Source organism: Macadamia integrifolia, unplaced genomic scaffold, assembly GCF_013358625.1.
Source record: "Macadamia integrifolia cultivar HAES 741 unplaced genomic scaffold, SCU_Mint_v3 scaffold188, whole genome shotgun sequence".
Classification (NCBI taxonomy): domain Eukaryota; kingdom Viridiplantae; phylum Streptophyta; class Magnoliopsida; order Proteales; family Proteaceae; genus Macadamia; species Macadamia integrifolia.
Window position 1 is genome coordinate 179551 of NW_024868400.1, and position 19961 is coordinate 199511.

The window sequence follows — 19961 nt, forward strand, 5'->3', positions numbered from 1 at the left end:
TTTTTATGAATAAATAATATATTAACAAGAATAAGAAAAACAAAAGTGGGGAGAGATCAAAGATACACAGCCGAAGCAAACCCAAAAAAAGGTGGGGGCAAAAGCCAAAAGCTAAAAACTATAGGGCAGATGATCAAAAGGGAAGAGGAAAAACCTTAGGAGACAACAATGAGCCTGTTACAATTGGGCTACATCAAGGATCAACTTTAAGCCTTTTTTGGTTCGCACTTATCATGAATGATTTAACCAGGATCATTCAAGACAAGGTTCCGTGGTGTATGCTCTTCGTTGATGATATTGTTTTGGTTGATGAGACAAAAACTGGGATTAGCACTAAGTTGGAGCTATGAAGATCAACCTTGGAATCAAGATGTTTTAAGATAAGTACAAAAAGACAAGTATATAATGTGCAACTTTAGTCACACTTCAATGGATAATGAAATAATGAAGATTGAGAGGAGAGAGAGAGAGAGAGAGGTACCGCAAACCGATCATTATAGGTATATGGGGTCAATTATAAATAGAGAAGGGGATATAAAGGATGATATTGTATAGAGGATTAAAGAAGGATGGATGAAGTGGAGAGGTGTGTCTGGGGTGTTGTGTGACCTATGTATTCCTTTAAACCTTAAAGGAAAGGTCTATATGACAGTCGTTAAACCGGCTATGATGTATGGGATGGAATGTTCAGCAGTTAAGAAGTGTCATATAAATAAGTGATGTGTAGTAAAGATAAGGATGCTAAGATGAATGTGCGGCAAAACTAGAAAGGATAAAGTAAGGAATGACCATATTAGAGTTGATGGGGAGTTGCCCCAATTCGTGATAAGCTTCTAGAAAGCTGTTGGAGGCGGTATGGCCATGTTCAACAAAGGCTTGGAGATGCACCAACACCAGTAAGAAGGAGTGATCTCATTCAAATTGAAGGAGCTAAAAGAGCAAGGGGCAAGCCTAAAATGACCATAGGAGAAAGTAGTGAGGAAATACATGCATAGTTTAGGTCTTGTCCCATGTATGACCTCAAATAGATCTGATAAGAGTGTAAGAATCCATGTAGCTAACCCCATATGGGATCTACTAGTTCTTTAACTGGATCTGCTTTCAGCTCTACCTTCGTCTGAGCCTGTTCTCTCGTCGGAAACTTTTTCGACGAAGGGAAACGACCTACAAGGCCAATTACAAGCGATTATTGCAATGTTTTTGTACTCGACTGGTATCATACATCAAAAGAGGGATAAGCTTCCATTTAGTTGGTATAATGCTGAGTTGTTGTTGGTGATTAGCTAGAAAGAAAACCACCATAGGTTCGAAATCCTAAAACCATTTTGGATGCTTTTCTTATGCATTTAAGCATTCCTAGAAGTTTGTTTATGCTCAAAGCAGCAGTCCCTAAAGTTCCACGGCATGTTATTGCCGAAACTCACTTTCTTTCACCATCTATTTAAGGGGTGAAAACAAGCATGGTGTTTCCCCCAGTTTCAACAATATTTCAGGAGAATTCAGTAAAAATGCGGACCCAGTGCACGAGGCCACTGCCATTGCGGGGTCTGGGAAGGGTCATAATGTACGCAGCCTTACCCTCACTTTGCGGAGATGCTGTTTCTCGACTCAACGCCACAACCACTAAATCGCAATGGAGCAACCTTAGCATTGCGCCGAGGTCCACCCTTTGACAGGCTCAGGCTATATCTAAAATCTATACCTTGATCCCTATCACTTAGTTGAAACGCTAATATGTAGTATTGAAGTAGTTTAGTCCAGCACCTTGCACCCATCTTTCTTTCAGTCAAACCAACATGTGAAGACCCAAGTTCCATTAAATATTAAAATCTGTCCCTCTAAATCTTTACCATTAATACCCGATATCTTCCTAAGCTAAAGCCTTATCCCTTCTCAACATTAGGTTCTCATTAGAGAAGCAATCCAAACAAGTTACCTCTTCTTTTCAGAAAAAATAAATAAATAAAGATTTAACAATTAAATAAGAAAACAAATCTTAAAGCCCCGGCGGGGGGAGGTAATGATGGAGATTTCATAGGGATTTATAAGGTAAAGACCCAATCATATACCTTATCAGTATTTAGCCATTTAACGTACTCAATTAATCCACCAGCATAGCTGTACTCATTATATTGCATCTTCTCTGGGTCATTGTCCTCCTTCCTCAGAATAATCGTAAGCTGCAATAATACAAGAAGTAAACTAATTTTTGTGAATTATTAATGCAAAAATATAATGAAATAATTAAAAAGGATTCTCAAACAAATCGAGGAATAACGTCCCTTTCTCGAGAGAAAGCATAAATAAAGGATGCCGAAATAAGGGCAAGTGATCCCAGTTGGGCCTACAAAGGGAGGGCTCCCTTGATGACCCAAGATATTTGCCACATGGCATGTGGGATGGGCCCCTAATTTTGTGTGCATGAAGACCCCAACATCCCCTGCTTGCATGTCAACTTACAGCCCAAATAATGCTGACCAAGTGGCAAAATAAAGCTTTGAAAATCCAAAGACCATGGGATGGTGCATGTCAATACATATATGAGTGCATGGGCACATGCGGGTGTATTTGGTTGAATTAGGGTCTCAAACTTGACACTTAAGCCAATCCAGACCTTGACCTGTCTATCTAACAGTTGGAAACCTTGACCTGTCAATCTAACAGTTGGAAATGCCACATTATCTAGCCACGAGGTAGAACTAGGTGGACCACCATGGGAAGCTTCTCTTATTGGGGTGACAAAATGACATTATTTCCAAGAAATAAATGAAGATGATGGAACTCATCAAATATCAGAACAATATGTATATTACCAAGGGGGAAATTTTTTTTTTTTTCTTTTCCTTTTAAAGGCTGGCCAAGAAGTCCACAATAGCACAAATACAATATAAAGACTTACAGAAATAGGCCTAGAAGAAAGAGCTGACATAGTGACACACTAAAGCAAAATTGTCTTTACAATATTCATTTCAGTACAAAAAGAAACATCTAATAGCTAATATTGAAATTAAATATCAAGTAGTAACTATATTCACCTCTGGATTGAGAAAAGCAAGCTCCCTAATTCGCCCAGCTATTGTGTTGTAATCAAACTGAATTTCAGTGGTGAAAACTGCATGCAAAAGAAAAAGAAGAATAAAGCACAGGAAAAGTATTTAAATACCCCCTCAAGCATGTGGAACTGAAAAGGCAGATGAAAACCTTCTCTATCAGGCCAAAATTTGATGGATGTCCCTCGACGATGACTGGATTCATCTGGCAGCACATAACTTTTTAGAGCTGTCACTGGCTTCCCGCGGGAATACTTTTGCTGGTATTGCATTCCATCACGCCAAACAGTGACTTCTAATGCCTGTACAACAAGAATGTTTCAATTAGAAGAATGAGAGTGCAAATAAGGTTTACTTGTGATGGTCGAATAACAAAAAACACAGCAATATATAGAAGATATCATGGGTAAGTACATATACAAAATATCACTTAACTGAACATGAATGGAGAAATAGGATTGGTGCAGCAAATCCTATTTATTTGGGTAAGGCTTAACAGAATTAAGTAGCAACATAAAGTTACAGATAATAACCAATTAACCATGGAAAATCCCCCAGAAATATCACAAGCAAAAGTAACCAACAAGGATACACAAATCAATCAAGGGAAAAGCATAATTTCAGAGGGCCTAAATCATTAAACTAACAAGCAGACACATGGAGAAGTAAACAAATGAAGATACAAGAGAATAAGCAAATACCTCAGACAAAGCATTAACAACAGATAATCCCACGCCATGTAATCCCCCAGAGACATTGTAACCACTACTTGAACCACCAAACTTGCCTCCTGCATGTAAGATCTACACAATTTGTTCATAGTCAATAATTTGCAACATTATCAACTTTCTTTCAGTCTTTCCACAAATAACAATGGTTTGAAGAAGGACCAACTTCTCAAAGTGCAAAGTTCAAATGTCATCCAGCCAATTCAGCAAAGCTCGCAAATTAAGTGAAAGATAATCTTATGCATGTGAATTCAACAAATTTCATTTTTGAGGGTCTAATTTAGGTGGCTTGATCACCAAAATTGAAACTCTGGCCATGGATTGGTTGTATCCAAATCTTATAAGGGCCAATCTGCCAACAATTTATCCAACGCCATATATGAAGTCACACAGACAGAAATGAATGTACAAAGGAATCTCATCAGTTAAATCTTTTTATACCCCTACCCCGATTGTACAATGTTGCATGGATATAAGCTTTTCTATGTAAAGACTTCAGAGTTACAGAACTGCAGATAAGAAGCCTAATATCTTCTCAAACTTGCATTTAGTAAGTGCTGTCATTTATTGAAGAAAATTGGGAAAGGAGATAATATATATAATTAAAGAAAAATAAAAACAACAAAGTAACTGGGACACCAATGGTAATAGAGATACATACTGGCACTAGTAGTAGTAGTACTAACAAGTAACAACAACAATAAGGAAAAAAAATAACCTTTTTTTTCTCAAAAACCCAAAAAATAATAATAATAATAATAAGGGTATAGGTTTTGCTAGACCATGGACTCCACTATTGAATCTATGGAGATCATACTTAGTAGTGCTACATAGAAGGGTGATGCCCAATTTTGATCATTGGATATATAGTCTGAATCAACGACATGTCAAAATTCAGACTCAAATTGAAGGCACGCACCCACTCAATGGTCCAGAATTTTCTAATGCATCATTTTACCAACTCAATTTTGGCTGGAACTTGATAAGTGAGCAGGTGAACTTGGGTTCTAATTATCCACAAAAATTCAAACCCATCCAACTTGCCATGTGGCAGAACTAGGTGCCATCATGGATTCCATAGTGGATATGTCATCCAAAAAGCAGTTCCCAATCAACAATAATAGTACCCCTGCCTGCCTTATACCTGCAATTGCATCCACATAAAATTATCCAAGGAAATAGGTTTTGACCATTTTTAACCTGAGATAGTACTATGATACTAAGACGGCCAAAGACTACACCCCCCCCCCCATCCCCCCAAAAAAAAAAAAATCTTTGTAACTTCACCCAGAGAAATGATACCAAAAATAAAACAGGAAAGCATATACGTTGTCTCTAGCTAACCATGCATTATTATTAGTCACTGACCAATTTAGACAAGATTTTATCATACCCATGGTTTAAGAACTCAAAAGATCTCGCTAATATCTTGCTAATATCTCACTATTTGAAAATGGCGAGACAAGATGAGAGGCGATATATGAAATGTACAATATCGGTGAATATCTCGATCACGACTCAACTCAAGACCAAATCACATGAGGTATATACATAATTTTGACCCTCAACTTGACATAACTCAACATCTCTCGCCTATCTCGCCCTGCTATAAAGAAAAAGTGAGTATTTGGTGGTTTTTCTTGCCAAATTTCTCCTCTACAAAGTAGATTGATAACTTCAACACTTGGAGATTGAAGATTATCACTTCATTTTCAACCTTTGGAGATCCTTTTCTTCTCAAGAACAGTTTTAGGTAAAAACAACTTCTCAAACCATTTTTTCATAGAACCATGGTCAATAGTTGTTTGTTTATATTGTGGAATAGCCTAGAGTGAAGGGTCCAAAGACTACTTAAATATGGTACGAAGTCAAAGTACCATTTTGGGTTTGATTTAAAAAAAAAAAAAAAAAAAAAAAAAAGATGGTTCCACTATGTTTAGAAGGTCTAAAATTGGGTAAATGGCAACTTTCAAGGGCTACAAAGACCATATGGGCACCGAGACCAATCATGGATTCGACTGGGAAAAAATACAAGATCTCAGCGAGACTAGGGGCGAGATCGAGATCTTAAACCTTGATCATACCAGCAAAACAAAGAAAAGGAAATTTAAACAACAGATATACGCAGAACACCAAAATATATTCTCATAGTGGTGCAAGACCTGAACCAAAACATAATTTCAAGTCATTGTTCATCCTGGACTTGAAAACTATGGTTGGGAGTTTTGCTGTCCCAGTATAATTCACCTCTATTTCTTAGTTTTTTGAAGTCTGTCTCCCATCATGGGCATCTCACTATGCTATCAATGGTCAAAGAGATTTGCTACATAACAAGCACTGGAAAGCAGGGCACAAGTTTTACACAAATACTGCTGATATTCTGATAGTGGGCAAGCCTGTGGCGCACAATGTATAAGTTGCACTATTGCAACATGTTAGTCACAGGTTCGAAACTCAGAAACAGCCTCTCCATTGAAGCAAGGGTTAAGGCCGCATATATTTGCCCCTCCCAGACCCTGCAATGGTAGGAGCCTCATGCACTGGGTTGCTCTTTACTGCTGATATTGTGATATCCTATGTAGAGGGGTCAATGCTTAGAGCAAATATAAGAGGTTTGGACTGAGAGAAAAACACACAGGTTCAAGTCCAAAGAGTGGCCACTTTGTGCAAGAAAAGCTAAAGGTTAGGAGCATCTCCGAACTCACCCCCTCCCACTTGGAGCAATGATTAGTGGTTTAGACTGCCAGGGAAAAATGTCCGGGTTCAAGTCCAGAGAGTGGCCACTTTGTGCAAAAATTCTAAAGAATAAGAGCATTTCCAAACTTACCCATCCCAAGACCCCGCATAGGTGCAGATCAGCACTGGGTAACTGCCTTTTATTGTGATATATTATTAATCTATTTTCATTTTAGAAAGAAACCAGACCGAAAAGATTAACATTTAATGTGTGTTAAAGCATAGTTGTCAAGGCGTCGCCAAGGCGGTTTGCCTGGGGCCTAGGCGCAGCCGCCTTGTTGCACTGCATGTCGCCTTGTGTTTCGGCACTTATTTATGCCAAATATCATTCAAGTAAATGTTTTTACTTAAGATATTATTCATAAATAAGCAAATACCCCCTATTTGAATCCAATAAAAATAATTTAAAAATCAAATTCCAAAAGGATAAAAAGTCAACCCCCCAATCTAAGAACAAAAACTGGATTTTGGTTATAGGGACGATTTTCAACTTTTAAATGCTAGGGTTTTTCTCAATTATGAAAATTGTATAAATTCTATCATGTTAAAACATTGATAAAAACCAAAAGTCCGGTAAAATAATATTTTGTTTTGATATTCATAAAATTATTTTCATTCAGGTGATTTTAACAGTATTCGCGCACTTAAAAATAAGTTTGACTGAAACATAACTTTGTCATTGCAACTCAGGTTTAAGTAATCTTAGACTTGTTAGAAAGCTGGTTTTATGTTATAACTAATACAAAAAGTCTCATGTAAAAATAAAATCATTTGACCAGTCAAACTTATTATAGAATAAGAGCATTTCTCTAAATATTGATTTTTTATAACTTAATATGACTTAATGTTAATTTCTTATGATTTGATGTGGCTAAATGTTGATTTTTAATAACTTGATGTGGCTTAATCTTGATTTTTTATGATACAAGTTATATATAACTTACTAAATAATGTTAGAAAATAGGAAAAATAAAAAATAACACTTGTTCGCCTTAAGGCGGGCGCCTTCTCGCCTAAGCGCTTAGACAAGCCTCCACCGCCTTGGTTCGCCTTGGTTCGCCTTGGCGCCGTACCAACTATGTGTTAAAGTGTACCATGAGGGGGATTGTTTGACGTTGAGAATTATTGTCTTGCTTTAAGTCATTTAGTGTTACTTACTTTAAGTTGTCTTTGTCTTTATTTGTAATTAGGCTCTTAGCATAGTTGTCAAGTTGTCGTCCAAGCCCCTTGGTTGCCTAGGCAGGCACCTTGTTCGCCTTGTTTTTGGACCCTCTTTCCTAAACGGCAACTATGGCTCGTTGTAGGTTTCCTAAATAACTAAATATAATATATATTGTGGGGCAGTGGGGCTAGACCATGATAGGCACAATTCTGATTCCTATCTTGGTCTAGGATTTTCTCCCCTTTTCCCTATCAACATCTCTCTTTCTCACTCTTGGTTATCTACTTCTTTCCTTCTTCTCCCCTTCTTCACAGGTCCTGGTTGTTAAGAGCAGATTTTGTCACATGGTATCAGAGATATGAAGGAAAAAAACTTATATAAATATATATATATATATATATATATATGAAAACCCTAGTTAATCCAATATGAAGAACTAGGGTTTGTTCTGTTTTGATGGTGCCTTGCTACTGTGCTGTGACATATGAGTTGCTGTTTTTTGGAGAATGTGTTATTCTTACCCACGCACAAAGTTCTGGCGGTTTATTAGTACATCTGGGATGTGTAGAGTTCATTAGGACTCATCCAAGTCCTCACAGATCAGGTTGGTGTCTGAGAGGTTGAATTGCAACTCTAGAGCAACCCAAACTCCAGAACCCTACCTTAAAATTTCCATTACTGTGTGATACATACTGGAAACCAAATCTAGTCCATGTTTACTGTCAAACCTTGGTTGCAGAAAATAATTACATATTTCCTGGTTGGTTGCTTGGCTTGATGCCAGACTTGACAGGGTTGGAGATTGTGATCAACTATAAATTCATTGTTGTTATGTTTTTTGTAGCCTTAGGTGAGGGGCTGATGTTGCCGTAAGCCTTTCTCTTCCACAGTTCTACTGGTTTCTTCTTCATATTGTGAGGAATAAGAAAGGGTCTTTTGTTTAACTACAATTAATGAATTAAGTCCAATTAATTTAACACCCTCCTTAATTGAAATTCAGTTTTTTCCCCATTCTATCATCTGTTCCTAGTGTACCCCTCATTGATTCTCAATTCCCCTTTGTCCCTCCCCTCTATCTAATTACCAACCTCCCTTTAAAATACTTCCTATTTACAGTCGTGCCACTGCCCTTTGTAAACTTGGGGTTATTTGCAAGGTTTTCATTATTCATTAACTATTGACTATTGGGTGCTTGACAACCCATAGCAAACCCAAATCGGGTTTTGTGAACCGGGTTTCACATCAAATTGGTACGAATCTGCCACCCTATTTGGTACACTCGGAATGAATTACAAAATTACCTATAATTTAGGGTGTTGAACCCCTAGATCGTATCCAAGGTTTAAAATATTGGGTTTCGACCCTTGGGGAGACTTATATTTTTGGACGAAACTGGGAAAATTTCGAGAAACTACGGAAATTTTCCGGTTTGGTGGAAACTTTGGTTTCTACCCCAAAATATGTTTTTTTTTTTTTTTTTTTGCCTTATTTTTTGAGTACATCCTATTTTAGACATTTCTAACCCATTCACATAATTAATTTCACCTAAAGTCATGCTTGTGGTGTTGACAAAAGTTTTCTAATGTACATTGAGTCATCGACTGAAACTATACTACAAAAGTACATATATAAGTTACTAACTAAAAATGTAAAATACATGATTAAAAGTATAAAACCAAAAAAACATAATGTAAAGTATCCAAAATAAATAATAATATTACATAATTGTGAGTTATCTCTCAAGCCTCAAGTCTCAACACTCAAAAATCAACAGTCAATTCCAAGTACAATGTCTAGGAGGTTCCAGTCCACGAGCTGCGTACTATTGCAAATGTCATAGCCACTCCTCTAAATGCACCACATATGTGTCCCATGACATGTTTTGGTAGTCAGTCACTGTCATCTCTAAGATGCATCATCAACATCAGCTAGGTATCCCAGTCTAGGGAATGGCTTAGTCACAGTGATAGGATGTGGATGTGGCACACAAGGTTTGGATGGATACCCAAAGATACTGTCAACAAAAGATGACCCAATTAACAGAGAAGAAATAGGGGGAGGGTCAAAATTTCGAAATTTCGAAATGAGAAGGCTTGGTTTCCCATTTAAGAAGGTTTTATAAAGGTTGGCTCAACCCAAAGGGTCGAACTCATTGGTCCACTCACCACAATTCGGTTAACATGTGGGAATTTTTGGTTAATACTGGTCGAAACCAGTGATTTTCAAAAGTCACATGGTATTTCGTATCGGAGTCCTGGGATACCGTCGAAATGTGGGAAAATTCGACGGTATCGGTCGTATTACTTTGGGTTTGCAATTTTTGAAGATTGGTACTTGCATGGAGTGATGGTGTTGCTGCTCTAAAGTAGACGTTGCACATTGTTTATCTAATATTGGCATAGTTGTCATGGCGTCGCCAAGGCGGCAATTTGGCGCCCTGGTGGAAAAAGAAGTTTACGGCAGTGCTACGATTTATGTGACTCACAAATTGCGGTCGCCATTGGGTGATAGGCGTCGCTACGGCACCGCCATGGACGCCACGTCACGCCTGATTCACTAAGCCGTCAATTTTTTGTAAAATGCAAGATGATTTTAATAGGACTATGTTGATTTTTAATGATTTGATGTTGTTTAATGTTGGTTTTATATGTTATAGGATATATATTGTAGGCTTGTAGCATGCTAAATAACTTTAGAAAATAGGAGAAATAAAAAAGTAGCATACTAAATAACTTTTGAAAATAGGAAAAATAAAAAATGACACATGGGCGATTTAACCGCCATGGCAACGCCATAATGGGCGATTCATGGCCAAATCGATTAGCCACCCCTCCATCGCCTAGGATCGATTTGACGCCGTGACAACTATGAATATTGGATGCTGGTTCTTTCCTTACGAAGCCATTTTTTTGTTATTATTTGTACCACTATTTTTATGTGAGTTTTTAAGTGCAACTAATCTTTTGTGATGCTGATTATTGTTTCCATATGATGATGGGTTATCCTTTGGTGTTCTCCTTTGCATTATTTGCCCACTTGTAGTGCTACACGAGAGAGGGAGATCAAATTTTATTTTCTACTCATGTCATTAGCATAGTATCACCTACTTATTTGAAGATTATTATTATTTGTTCGTATCATCTACTCGTGTCCTCAACAACACATTTATCTGAAAAAGATTGCTACCTTTTTGCAGGAACAAGATTGTTACTTGTGATTCACAACTGCCTTTTTTTTCCCCCTATTTTGGATGAATAATAAAAGCATTACGAAACGGGAAAAGGGGGGAATATACAACAGAAGGGAAAGGGAAAGGGGAAGGGGGGAGGAGAAACCCCTAAACAGAGGAGGGTGAGGATGGAAGAGGGGAGACCTAAGGACACAACAATGAGCATAAGCCTGTTTCTTAGGGAATCATACACAGACCGGAATCTAGTGGCAGAGACAACAAGTTTAGAGGAAACATAAAAATAGATGGCATTCGAAATCGAATCAAAAGATATAGAATCGGAAGTCCATCTACGAAGATTTCGCTCCATACAAATATGACTAATGGTAGCAGCAAACGTTAATTTCCCAGCTAAGTCACAAATAGATCTACCGACAAAAGTCATACCTATCCAAATCCATTCCCTAGAGAGTGGGAAGAGGATGTTTTCGAGCAAGCCAGCAAGAGGAGAGAAAGTGTTTCCAAATAGTGAAGGAGAAAGGGCAATCAAAGAAGAGACGATTGCAATCTTCAATGCCATTCCAGCAAGGGCAGTAGGCAGGGGAGACCTAGATATGGCGGTGGATGAGGAAGGCTTGAGTGGGGAGACAATTGGAGATGGCTCTCCAGACAGTAAAAGCATCGCGAGGGACGAGGCCAGGAAACTAGAAAAGCTTACACCAAGGAACATAAGGGCCTCTAAAGCAGATCAGGTCCCAAGCATAGGAGGAGCTGAAACGACCAGAGGGGGAGTGGGTCCAGAGGACTCGATCACGGAAGCAATAGAAGGAAAAGGGGGAAGGGATGGCCAGAGGAAAGTGAGGGAAGAGGGAAGTGAGGAGGGAGACCAAGCACCATTAAGGATGATGGAAGCAACTGGGGCATCTCTGGCCAACCTGGAGGAGTAAACAAATCTAGAACCAATAACCTCAAGGAGGACCACTGCAGGGTGCCAATTATCCAGCCATAGGAGGGTGGAAAAGCAGTCCCCAACAGAGAAGGAATGGCACGCAAGGCGGTGGTCCTACAATTGAGGAGTTGGCGCCAAACCCAAGAGGAATTAGGGGAAGGGGAGACAGTTCAAAAGGAATCTCTTTCGAGGAGAGAGGAGTATACGCTAGAGACCCAATTGCTATCATGCTTAGAAACAAGCTTCCAGATGAGCTTGAGGAGACCGGCGGTATTAGCATCTTTGATTCTGTGGATCCTTAAGCCACCTTCATGGAGGGGCAGGCAGATGGAGGCCCATTGAATGGGGTGGAGGAAGCGGGAAGTGTCAATTCCTTTCCAGAGGAAGGAGCACATCAAGGATTCAATCATCCTGAAGATAGACTTAGGAAGTTGGAAGACACCAGTCCAGTATAGGTAGCAAGATTTGCTTTTGGTTCACAGGTCACAACAACCTTATGTTGTTACTTGTGGTTCACAGTTACCTTATGTTGCACTTTATCAGTGGTTCGCAGCTATAAGACTTCTGCTGCATCAATGTTGTGAAAATGTAACGTTGGGATCTAAATCCCTAATTTTTCCCTCGAGTTATGACACAATGTGTCATTGGACCGACATCATAAGCAATGACTTAGAAGAATGGTACTATGTTTTCCCCCGTCGTGACCCCGTTCGGGTTGGGGTCGTGACAACAGCAACCTATGTTGCACCTTTATCAGTGGTTCAGAGCAACCTATGCTGCATTTTTATGTCTCCTTTGTGAAGATCACCACTTGCCTTCCTTGAGAAGGCTTATGATGTTGTTAGTACTATGATATTTTGGTTTACAGTTGATATTCTCAGACACTAATTTTGTTCATTGTTGTCTGGATTCAGACACTAATATAACACGAAGATTTTTATCTACTATTATTGCTGATGATTGGTGTGTATGAATTGGTATTGCTACCAGAATTGAGTCCTCTTTGTACTCACTGGCGTCTACAATCAACCGCTATATATGTTCAAGACTGGTTATGTTGTTATATCTATTATTGTTGTCATGTAATTGTGTTAAAGTGTACCGTGAGGGGCAATGTTTGATGTTGAGAGTTGTCTTTCTGCAAGTCATTGAGTCAGTGTTAGTCACTTTGTGTTCATCTTTATTTGTAATTATACTCTGAGTAGCCTAGTAGGTTTCCCATAAAAGTGCAACCCAGTGCACAAGGCTCCCGCTGCTGCAGGGTCTGGGAGGGGCAAATGTACGCAGCCTTACCCCCTGCTTCACAGGAGAGGCTGTTTCCTATATAAAATATATATTGTGAGGCTAGACCACAACGGGCACAATTCTGAGTCTCATCTTGGTCTAGGATTCTCCCCCTTTATCCTATTGATATTTTTCTCTTGGTTTACTACTTCTTTCCTTCTTCTCCGCTTCTTCCTCTTCACAGGTCCTGGTTGTTAAGAGCAGGTTTAGTCACAATGTGTTATTTAAAGATGGAAGCAAAACTACCAAATAGATTCAACAAGCAAAGCCAGATATCAACACTCTATGCTGTCAAGAAATATAGAATAGCAGAGATTTTTTGCACAATAATACCGTCAAAACAGTCTCCAATGCAGATTTCTTCGTGACAGGGTGGAAATCCGTAGGTATCTGCACAGAAATAAACATGAGAAATTGTACGGTGGAAGCAAATGAAAATAGTGACAACAATATCTTAAAAAAAATTTAGAACATGCACGAATTTTCTATGCAACATTCAGCTTGACAGATTGCATAAGCAGTCACAATCTGCTGGATTTAATATGGCTAAAACAATGAGTTGGAGGAATGTCCAGGGGGAGTTGACAGTTGAGGAAAAATATAACCCAATCAATGCCCAAATTCATAAACAACACGAGAAACAGTAGTATGGGATCTTGTGTGGGTGTGTCTGTTTGTAGCTCATAGACAATAAGGGAACCCCATTAGGAAAAGACAGGAAAAGAGAAGAGAATATGCAAAGGAATAATCATGAATATAATGGTTCAACTGTTAAAAAAAATCGTAACATATCAAAACTCATTCTATAGCAAATGAATCGTTATCTTCCCTCACAGGAGGATAAGATGCCTATGGGGTTTGTATGGCTTTTTAGACATTTGTAATTGGGTACTTGGATTTTTTTTTTTTTTTTTTTTTTTTTTGGGGGGGGGGGGAGGTGGAAGGGGGGTTAACTTTGTTAAAAACGAAAAGGTTTGGTATGCCACTGTGTGTGACCTTGTTCTTGTATTTCCATTGGTCTTTAATAAAATTTCATCTGTTGCTATTGACAACAACATAAAAGGAAAATAAGAAGGAAACAAAAATAAAATCGAGACAACCATGCCAAATCACAATCCTCAAATCCCAAATTAGTTTTTTAAGAACAAAAAAAAAAGGAACATCTTGGGCCTGATCATCAAAGATTCTGCCATTCATTTCATTCAATATACGCCAAGTTAAGGCATGTGGGAACATCTTCAAAAGGATAAAATCCGTCTTTCTGAATGGTTTATCAGACCAAAGATAAAATAGCATCTTCATATCTCTTAAAAGAAAAACAATATTGAAAAAATTCAGTTAGTAGTGAAAAATAACTTTGACTGGCTCAAAATTGAAAAATAGATGAGAGAGTATTTCTACTATTCTTTACCTTTTAAGCACATCATACACAAACACCTTTGGTGAAACCACTGATACACAAACACCTTTGACACATTTCTTCCCACAATGCTTTGTGCAAGGAACCCCCATAATATGCCTTAACCCGAGAATATTCCTTTAACCCTGTCCCTCAAAATCCTTTTAGAATACTTAGACGGTCTTCAAAAGTCTTATGCCTTAATCCATCTCACACTGCACCAGATTTCTAGTACCATCCACCTTCCACTGTGAAGCACCAAGAGGTTGTAACATGTTTATAAAAGGTGAGATTATATAATCAAAGGCCCTATTACATAAGCTATTATATAATCTGGGCAAGTCTAATAAGCCAGCCTTCAGTCATACCAATGTCTTGCCAAAATCTAATTCTACTCCCCCCCCCCCCCTTCTTTTGCCAGCTTTGAACATATCAGTCTACATAGAAATTCCTTTATTTATCTAGACCGCGAAAAGTGTTACCCCATAAAAAGCTCAAACTTTTTCACCTCACCTCCCCCAAAATCCACCACAAAATTTTGTTTTGATGACCCCTCTCAACACACCAATAGACTACACATTCCAAAATAAACCTCCACAACTACCTACAACATAAGGCCTGATTTAGTATGATTTCTAATTAAATTTCATGGGGTGATTTCTATTTCGGAAATCGTTTGGTTTTGATTTTTGCACCTTATTTCAGTGTAATCGAAATCATTTGGAATAGCAATTCTGAAATAGCTGAGGAGCTATTTCAATTTTGAAATTGAAACTGATTTCACTCTTGCTCTTTAATGAGCACTTGGTTAATTTGACGGGCAAAGCAGTAATTTTCATGTTCAAAATAAAGCATTACCCTCCTTCTTTTAATGGTCTCACCACCACCACTGCCCCCTCCCGGCCCTGCTGACCCCGAACCCGAACCCGACCCCGACCCCGACCCCGACCCCCGACCCCGACCCCGACCTCGACCTCGACCCCGACCCCACCCCTGCCACCACCACCCTCTCACAAAGAAATATAGAGAATCTAAGATATTTTACTACCAAATGGGCGGGGGATAATGAACAAAATTATTGATAAGAATGAGAATATAGTACAAAGATACTGTTAAAACAATCTAATAAAGAATAACCAATCTGCAAAGAATTCAAAGTCACTACAACAAACTTCATATTCCAAAGGAAAGCCCCCCTCCCTGTCTTCCACGCCCACCCCACCCCACCCCACCCCCCAAAAAAATATAATAATCTAGGGCATACAAACGGTCGTTTAGCAAAGTTATCAGCCACCTCATTGGCAATCCTTGGAATCAAATGGAATTGAAACCTCCATATGAGAGGCTAAGAACCAGATTTATCTGATGTAGAAAAAATTCCACCAGGGCTCCCCTGAACAAACTTCCATCCATCAAAAAAATTGGCCAAATCACCCCAAATTATGGCCCTAGAGAGAGGCCCATTCTCGCCAAACACTCCAATCCTTTTCCGAGTGCTATCAACTCCATTTGAGTGGAATCACCTTCCCCTTTGGTCCTGAAAAAGTCCCCATCACTGATCTGTCTCGTCTTCTAATTATATGACCAATGCCTCAAAGGCCTAGACTTCCCCAATGAGCAACCATCAACATCCAGTTTCACCAAACCTTCAGGTGGAAGCTGCCACCTTTTAAATGACCTATTCATTACCTTTCTTATAAGATACACTCCGACCTCTATATGACTAACCAACTGGAATATTTTTGGAAATATTTCCTAGCAACGGCCATTTTTCTACCGTTGTCATCATAATCCCAATTATCCTGCTGACGTCTCTAGATAGGTTGCAATTGACCAATACATTAAGAAAATTTAAGATATGACTATGAAATGCAATCTCAGATTGCAACGAGAACTACCAGATATGCAAAATGAGTAGGTCAAGGAACTCCACCATCATTCCACCAAAAAAATGGTAAAAGATAAACCTCAAATATTAAAATAAGGGAAAACTGCCATACCCCACGCCCGTTGTCAGTAATGCTCACAGAGTTGTCAGTGAGCAAAACAACATCTATCTGGGAAGCAAAGCCTGCTTGAGCTTCGTCAACAGCATTATCCAATATTTCATAAACCTAGTGGAAAGCATTAGTTATGAAAGCGTAGCAAACTGAATGAGATAAAATAACACTAAGTAGATAGGAATGGAGAAGATACCAAATGGTGCAAACCACGGGGTCCTGTGCTTCCAATATACATTCCCGGTCTTCTCCTAACGGGATCTAAGCCTTCCAGTACCTGATAATATCAGAAAGACATTACATCACTAAAACTAATCCAGCTTTCAGCCAATACAACTCAGAAACTGCAAGAAAATTTAGACAATGTTACTGCCAAAAATCATTCTCAAAAGCAATACAAACCGTCTTCCCTTCTATGATATAAAGGAAAGCATGCTTCCAATAATGACACATACAAAAACAATAATAACAAATTCATCGCACTTTTAGCAACTCTTTTTTTTTTTCCCCCTCCACTTCCACATCGTTTGTCAACATGGGCAAGAGACGACAGGTCAAAAGCAACAAAAAACTCAGCCTCATCCCAACTCAATGGGGTCGGCTACATGGATCCATGCAAAAAAAGTTGGGAAAACTGAGGACTAGACAAAAAGTCGTGAGGAGGGGGGGGGGGAAATGCTGGGTCCACTAATTAAAATGCAATTTTAATCTTTTAGTTTATGGCTGAACCTGGAATGCCATTACTTGTTGCAAAGATAAGAACTTTCTAAGCAGAGTTCTAGGAACACTCTTTAAGATAGTCACACTGCATATAGGAACAGGATTGTCCGATAATATAAGCAACCCCCAAGTCACTCCTGTAACCAGGTGAACCAGCTTGTGTTTCAATCCAGTGAGGGTGCTATCACACTAAGTGCACACATGCCAGGAGCCAGATTTGGGTGCAAGAGCACTTCTAGTTATGGCATATTGCATTTCACTTCTGAATGTGTAGGGGTCCATAGCATAAACATAGTTCAAACCTGTCCTCGTATCTGATAAGTATCCACCAAAAGAAGGCACGATAAGGGAGAACAATTGATGTGGATCAGAGGTTCCAGCAGAAATATTTCCGCAGGAACAAAAAAGACCAGCCCAGCCCAGCCAGCCATCCTAGGCCCAAGTTTCATGGTCCTCACGAGCCAGGCCTAGGCCCAATAATTAGTCCATGCGTGGAAGAAGATTTCTAGAAGACATCAGCATACAGCTTGTGTGGAGAATTTTTGGGCTAGGAGAAATAGTTTCCATTTTGTATTCCAATCCTGTGGCTTCTATTTTTCTATTGTAGTTTCTATTTCTATTCTCAATTTCTCTTAGCCAGCAACTTCGCCATTATGTTGAAGTTTCTATTTTCTTTACATCTTCTATTTTAGTAACGCTTCCTTAGCATAGAGAGTTACTATTTATGTAATAGTGCTAGTTGAGAAGAAGAATTGAGAGGATGAGATTGAGAGAATGATTTGGCTTGTCAAATATGATAGAGGCCATCTTTATTTATAATGTATGAGTAGTACAAAGGGTAACAAATGTGGAGAGCAGTACAAGGCTAGGTAGTACACGTACACACATATAATAGATGGCATACTTATCCCATCCTTATCCTTAACACTCCCCCTCAAGTTGGTGCATAAATATCTCTCACGCCCAACTTGCATATAATAGGATGAAACACCTTACAAGTTAAACCCTTTGTGAATGCATCAGCTAGGTGATTTTCAGACTTGAAAAATGAAATGCAAATAGACCCTTGTTCGAATTTCTCCTTGACGAAGTGTATGTCAATATCAATGTGCTTAGTTCTATCATGTTGAATTGGATTACGGGCAATGTTGATTGTTACCTTATTATCACAGTAGAGCCTCCTCATAGGTTCCTCATATGTTACCCCCAGATCTCCTAGTAATACCTTAAGCTAGATGAGTTCACACACACCTTGAGCCATAGCATGGTATTTTGACTTTACACTTGATTTGGATACCACTTATTGCTTCTTGCTTCACCAAGTAACTAGATTACCGCAAGGGAAAATTACGATATCCTAAATTAGAGTGTCGATCATTGATGGAACCAGCTCAGATAGCATTCGTAAAGCATTCCAACTTCAGATTGCTGTCGTCGGAGAATAAAGTACCCTTCCCAAGTGCTGATTTCAATTACTTCAGTATCCGCTATGCAACCTCGAGATGATAGTATGGGGATCATGTAAGAAAGAACTCACAACAGCAACAGCATACACAATGTCTGGCAGGGTATGGGAGACTTGTTGGAAGCTAGACGGTCACCTTAAAGGGGGCGGACACTGCGGTTGGGAAACAGGGATCTTCTCGCCCATAGGCACATATGTCTAACTCTATTGCTGGCATTTCCACTGCTACAGACTCTCCTTTCTCTTCGTAACAAATGATGGCTCTCCCAACCCCAGCTACATAGTTGTCCAGAAATGAACCATTAATCCACACGTTGAAATTATCCAAAAGCCTAGTACTATGAACTAAGTTGTACTTGTGCTGCATCAATGTCAACAAATTTAGCCTATCAATTGCCTATGCTATTAATTGAATGAGCTCTTCCTACACGGCATAAGCGGTGTTAAATGGAAGTAGGCCTTCCACCATGACCCTTTGCTTCCGAAGTACACAAAACTATACACTCACAAAAAGAATTTATCACCATTTACAACTTTGAAAAATCTACTTCCACCAAGCATAAATTCAGTTTCTGAAAGCAAAAAACAAAAAAGAATGAACTCACTCTAGTGCTCGGCAATCATTATATCCATGTCAATCAAAAATTTCAACGTTCACCTGAATCTGTTCCGACCCATAAGCTTTGGAGCTCGTACTTTCCTGAAACGCTTCAGTTGTTAAGCTTGAAGACATAAAGGCCCTAGGAGAAACCGCATTTCGCAACACAACGGAGCTTGGAATCGTCCCCAATCGAATCGTCCTGGAAGAACAGAAAAAACCCTCTTTTCTATCAAACCCTTAATGAAACCGATAGAAGAGAATAGGAAGAGAAGGTAGTAAAGAGACCTCTTTTTGAATAAAAGAGTGGAGCGAGAGAGAGAAGAGGAGGAGGAGAAGCGAGAGAGACTGCGATAATGGAGAGTTGCAGACATGAAGAAACGGGAAGCAATGAGTCGAACAGCAAGATGAGGCGGAGGCTTCAGAAGAGCCATTGAAACGTTCTTCACTTTGTGTTCCCGCGTCTGCAAATGGTGGAAACCTCTCTTGAGTCCATTTTACTTCTGAATTGAAGATAAACCTCTTAAAGACCTCTATTTTCCTCTAAAACCCTATATAATATAAGGGTTATTTAAATACTATCACTTCACTCCCTTTACCCAAATTTCTTTTCGGATTCTCCCAGAAATGAAACTTCAACCTCTCATTCTCCCCTGAAATTTTAAAAATCGTTGAATTCCCATAGTAGTCCCCCCCCCCCA

At 39.0% G+C, this 19961-nt stretch overlaps 1 protein-coding gene across 1 annotated transcript in view; it reads right to left on the reverse strand.

Annotated features, from left to right (window-relative positions):
- Positions 1 to 19803, reverse strand: part of LOC122065098 (DNA gyrase subunit B, chloroplastic/mitochondrial-like) — a 36868-nt gene extending 17065 nt beyond the window's left edge. The window contains exons 1-9 of the mRNA XM_042628898.1: positions 19549 to 19803; positions 19321 to 19462; positions 16674 to 16754; positions 16478 to 16591; positions 13412 to 13468; positions 3752 to 3853; positions 3202 to 3352; positions 3036 to 3112; positions 2070 to 2180 (exon numbers count right to left, since the gene is read on the reverse strand). Coding sequence (XP_042484832.1) covers positions 2070 to 2180; positions 3036 to 3112; positions 3202 to 3352; positions 3752 to 3853; positions 13412 to 13468; positions 16478 to 16591; positions 16674 to 16754; positions 19321 to 19462; positions 19549 to 19694 — 981 coding nt within the window. The 5' untranslated portion in view covers positions 19695 to 19803. The remainder of the gene's footprint in view (positions 1 to 2069; positions 2181 to 3035; positions 3113 to 3201; positions 3353 to 3751; positions 3854 to 13411; positions 13469 to 16477; positions 16592 to 16673; positions 16755 to 19320; positions 19463 to 19548) is intronic.
- Between the last annotated feature and the right edge of the window lie 158 nt (positions 19804 to 19961).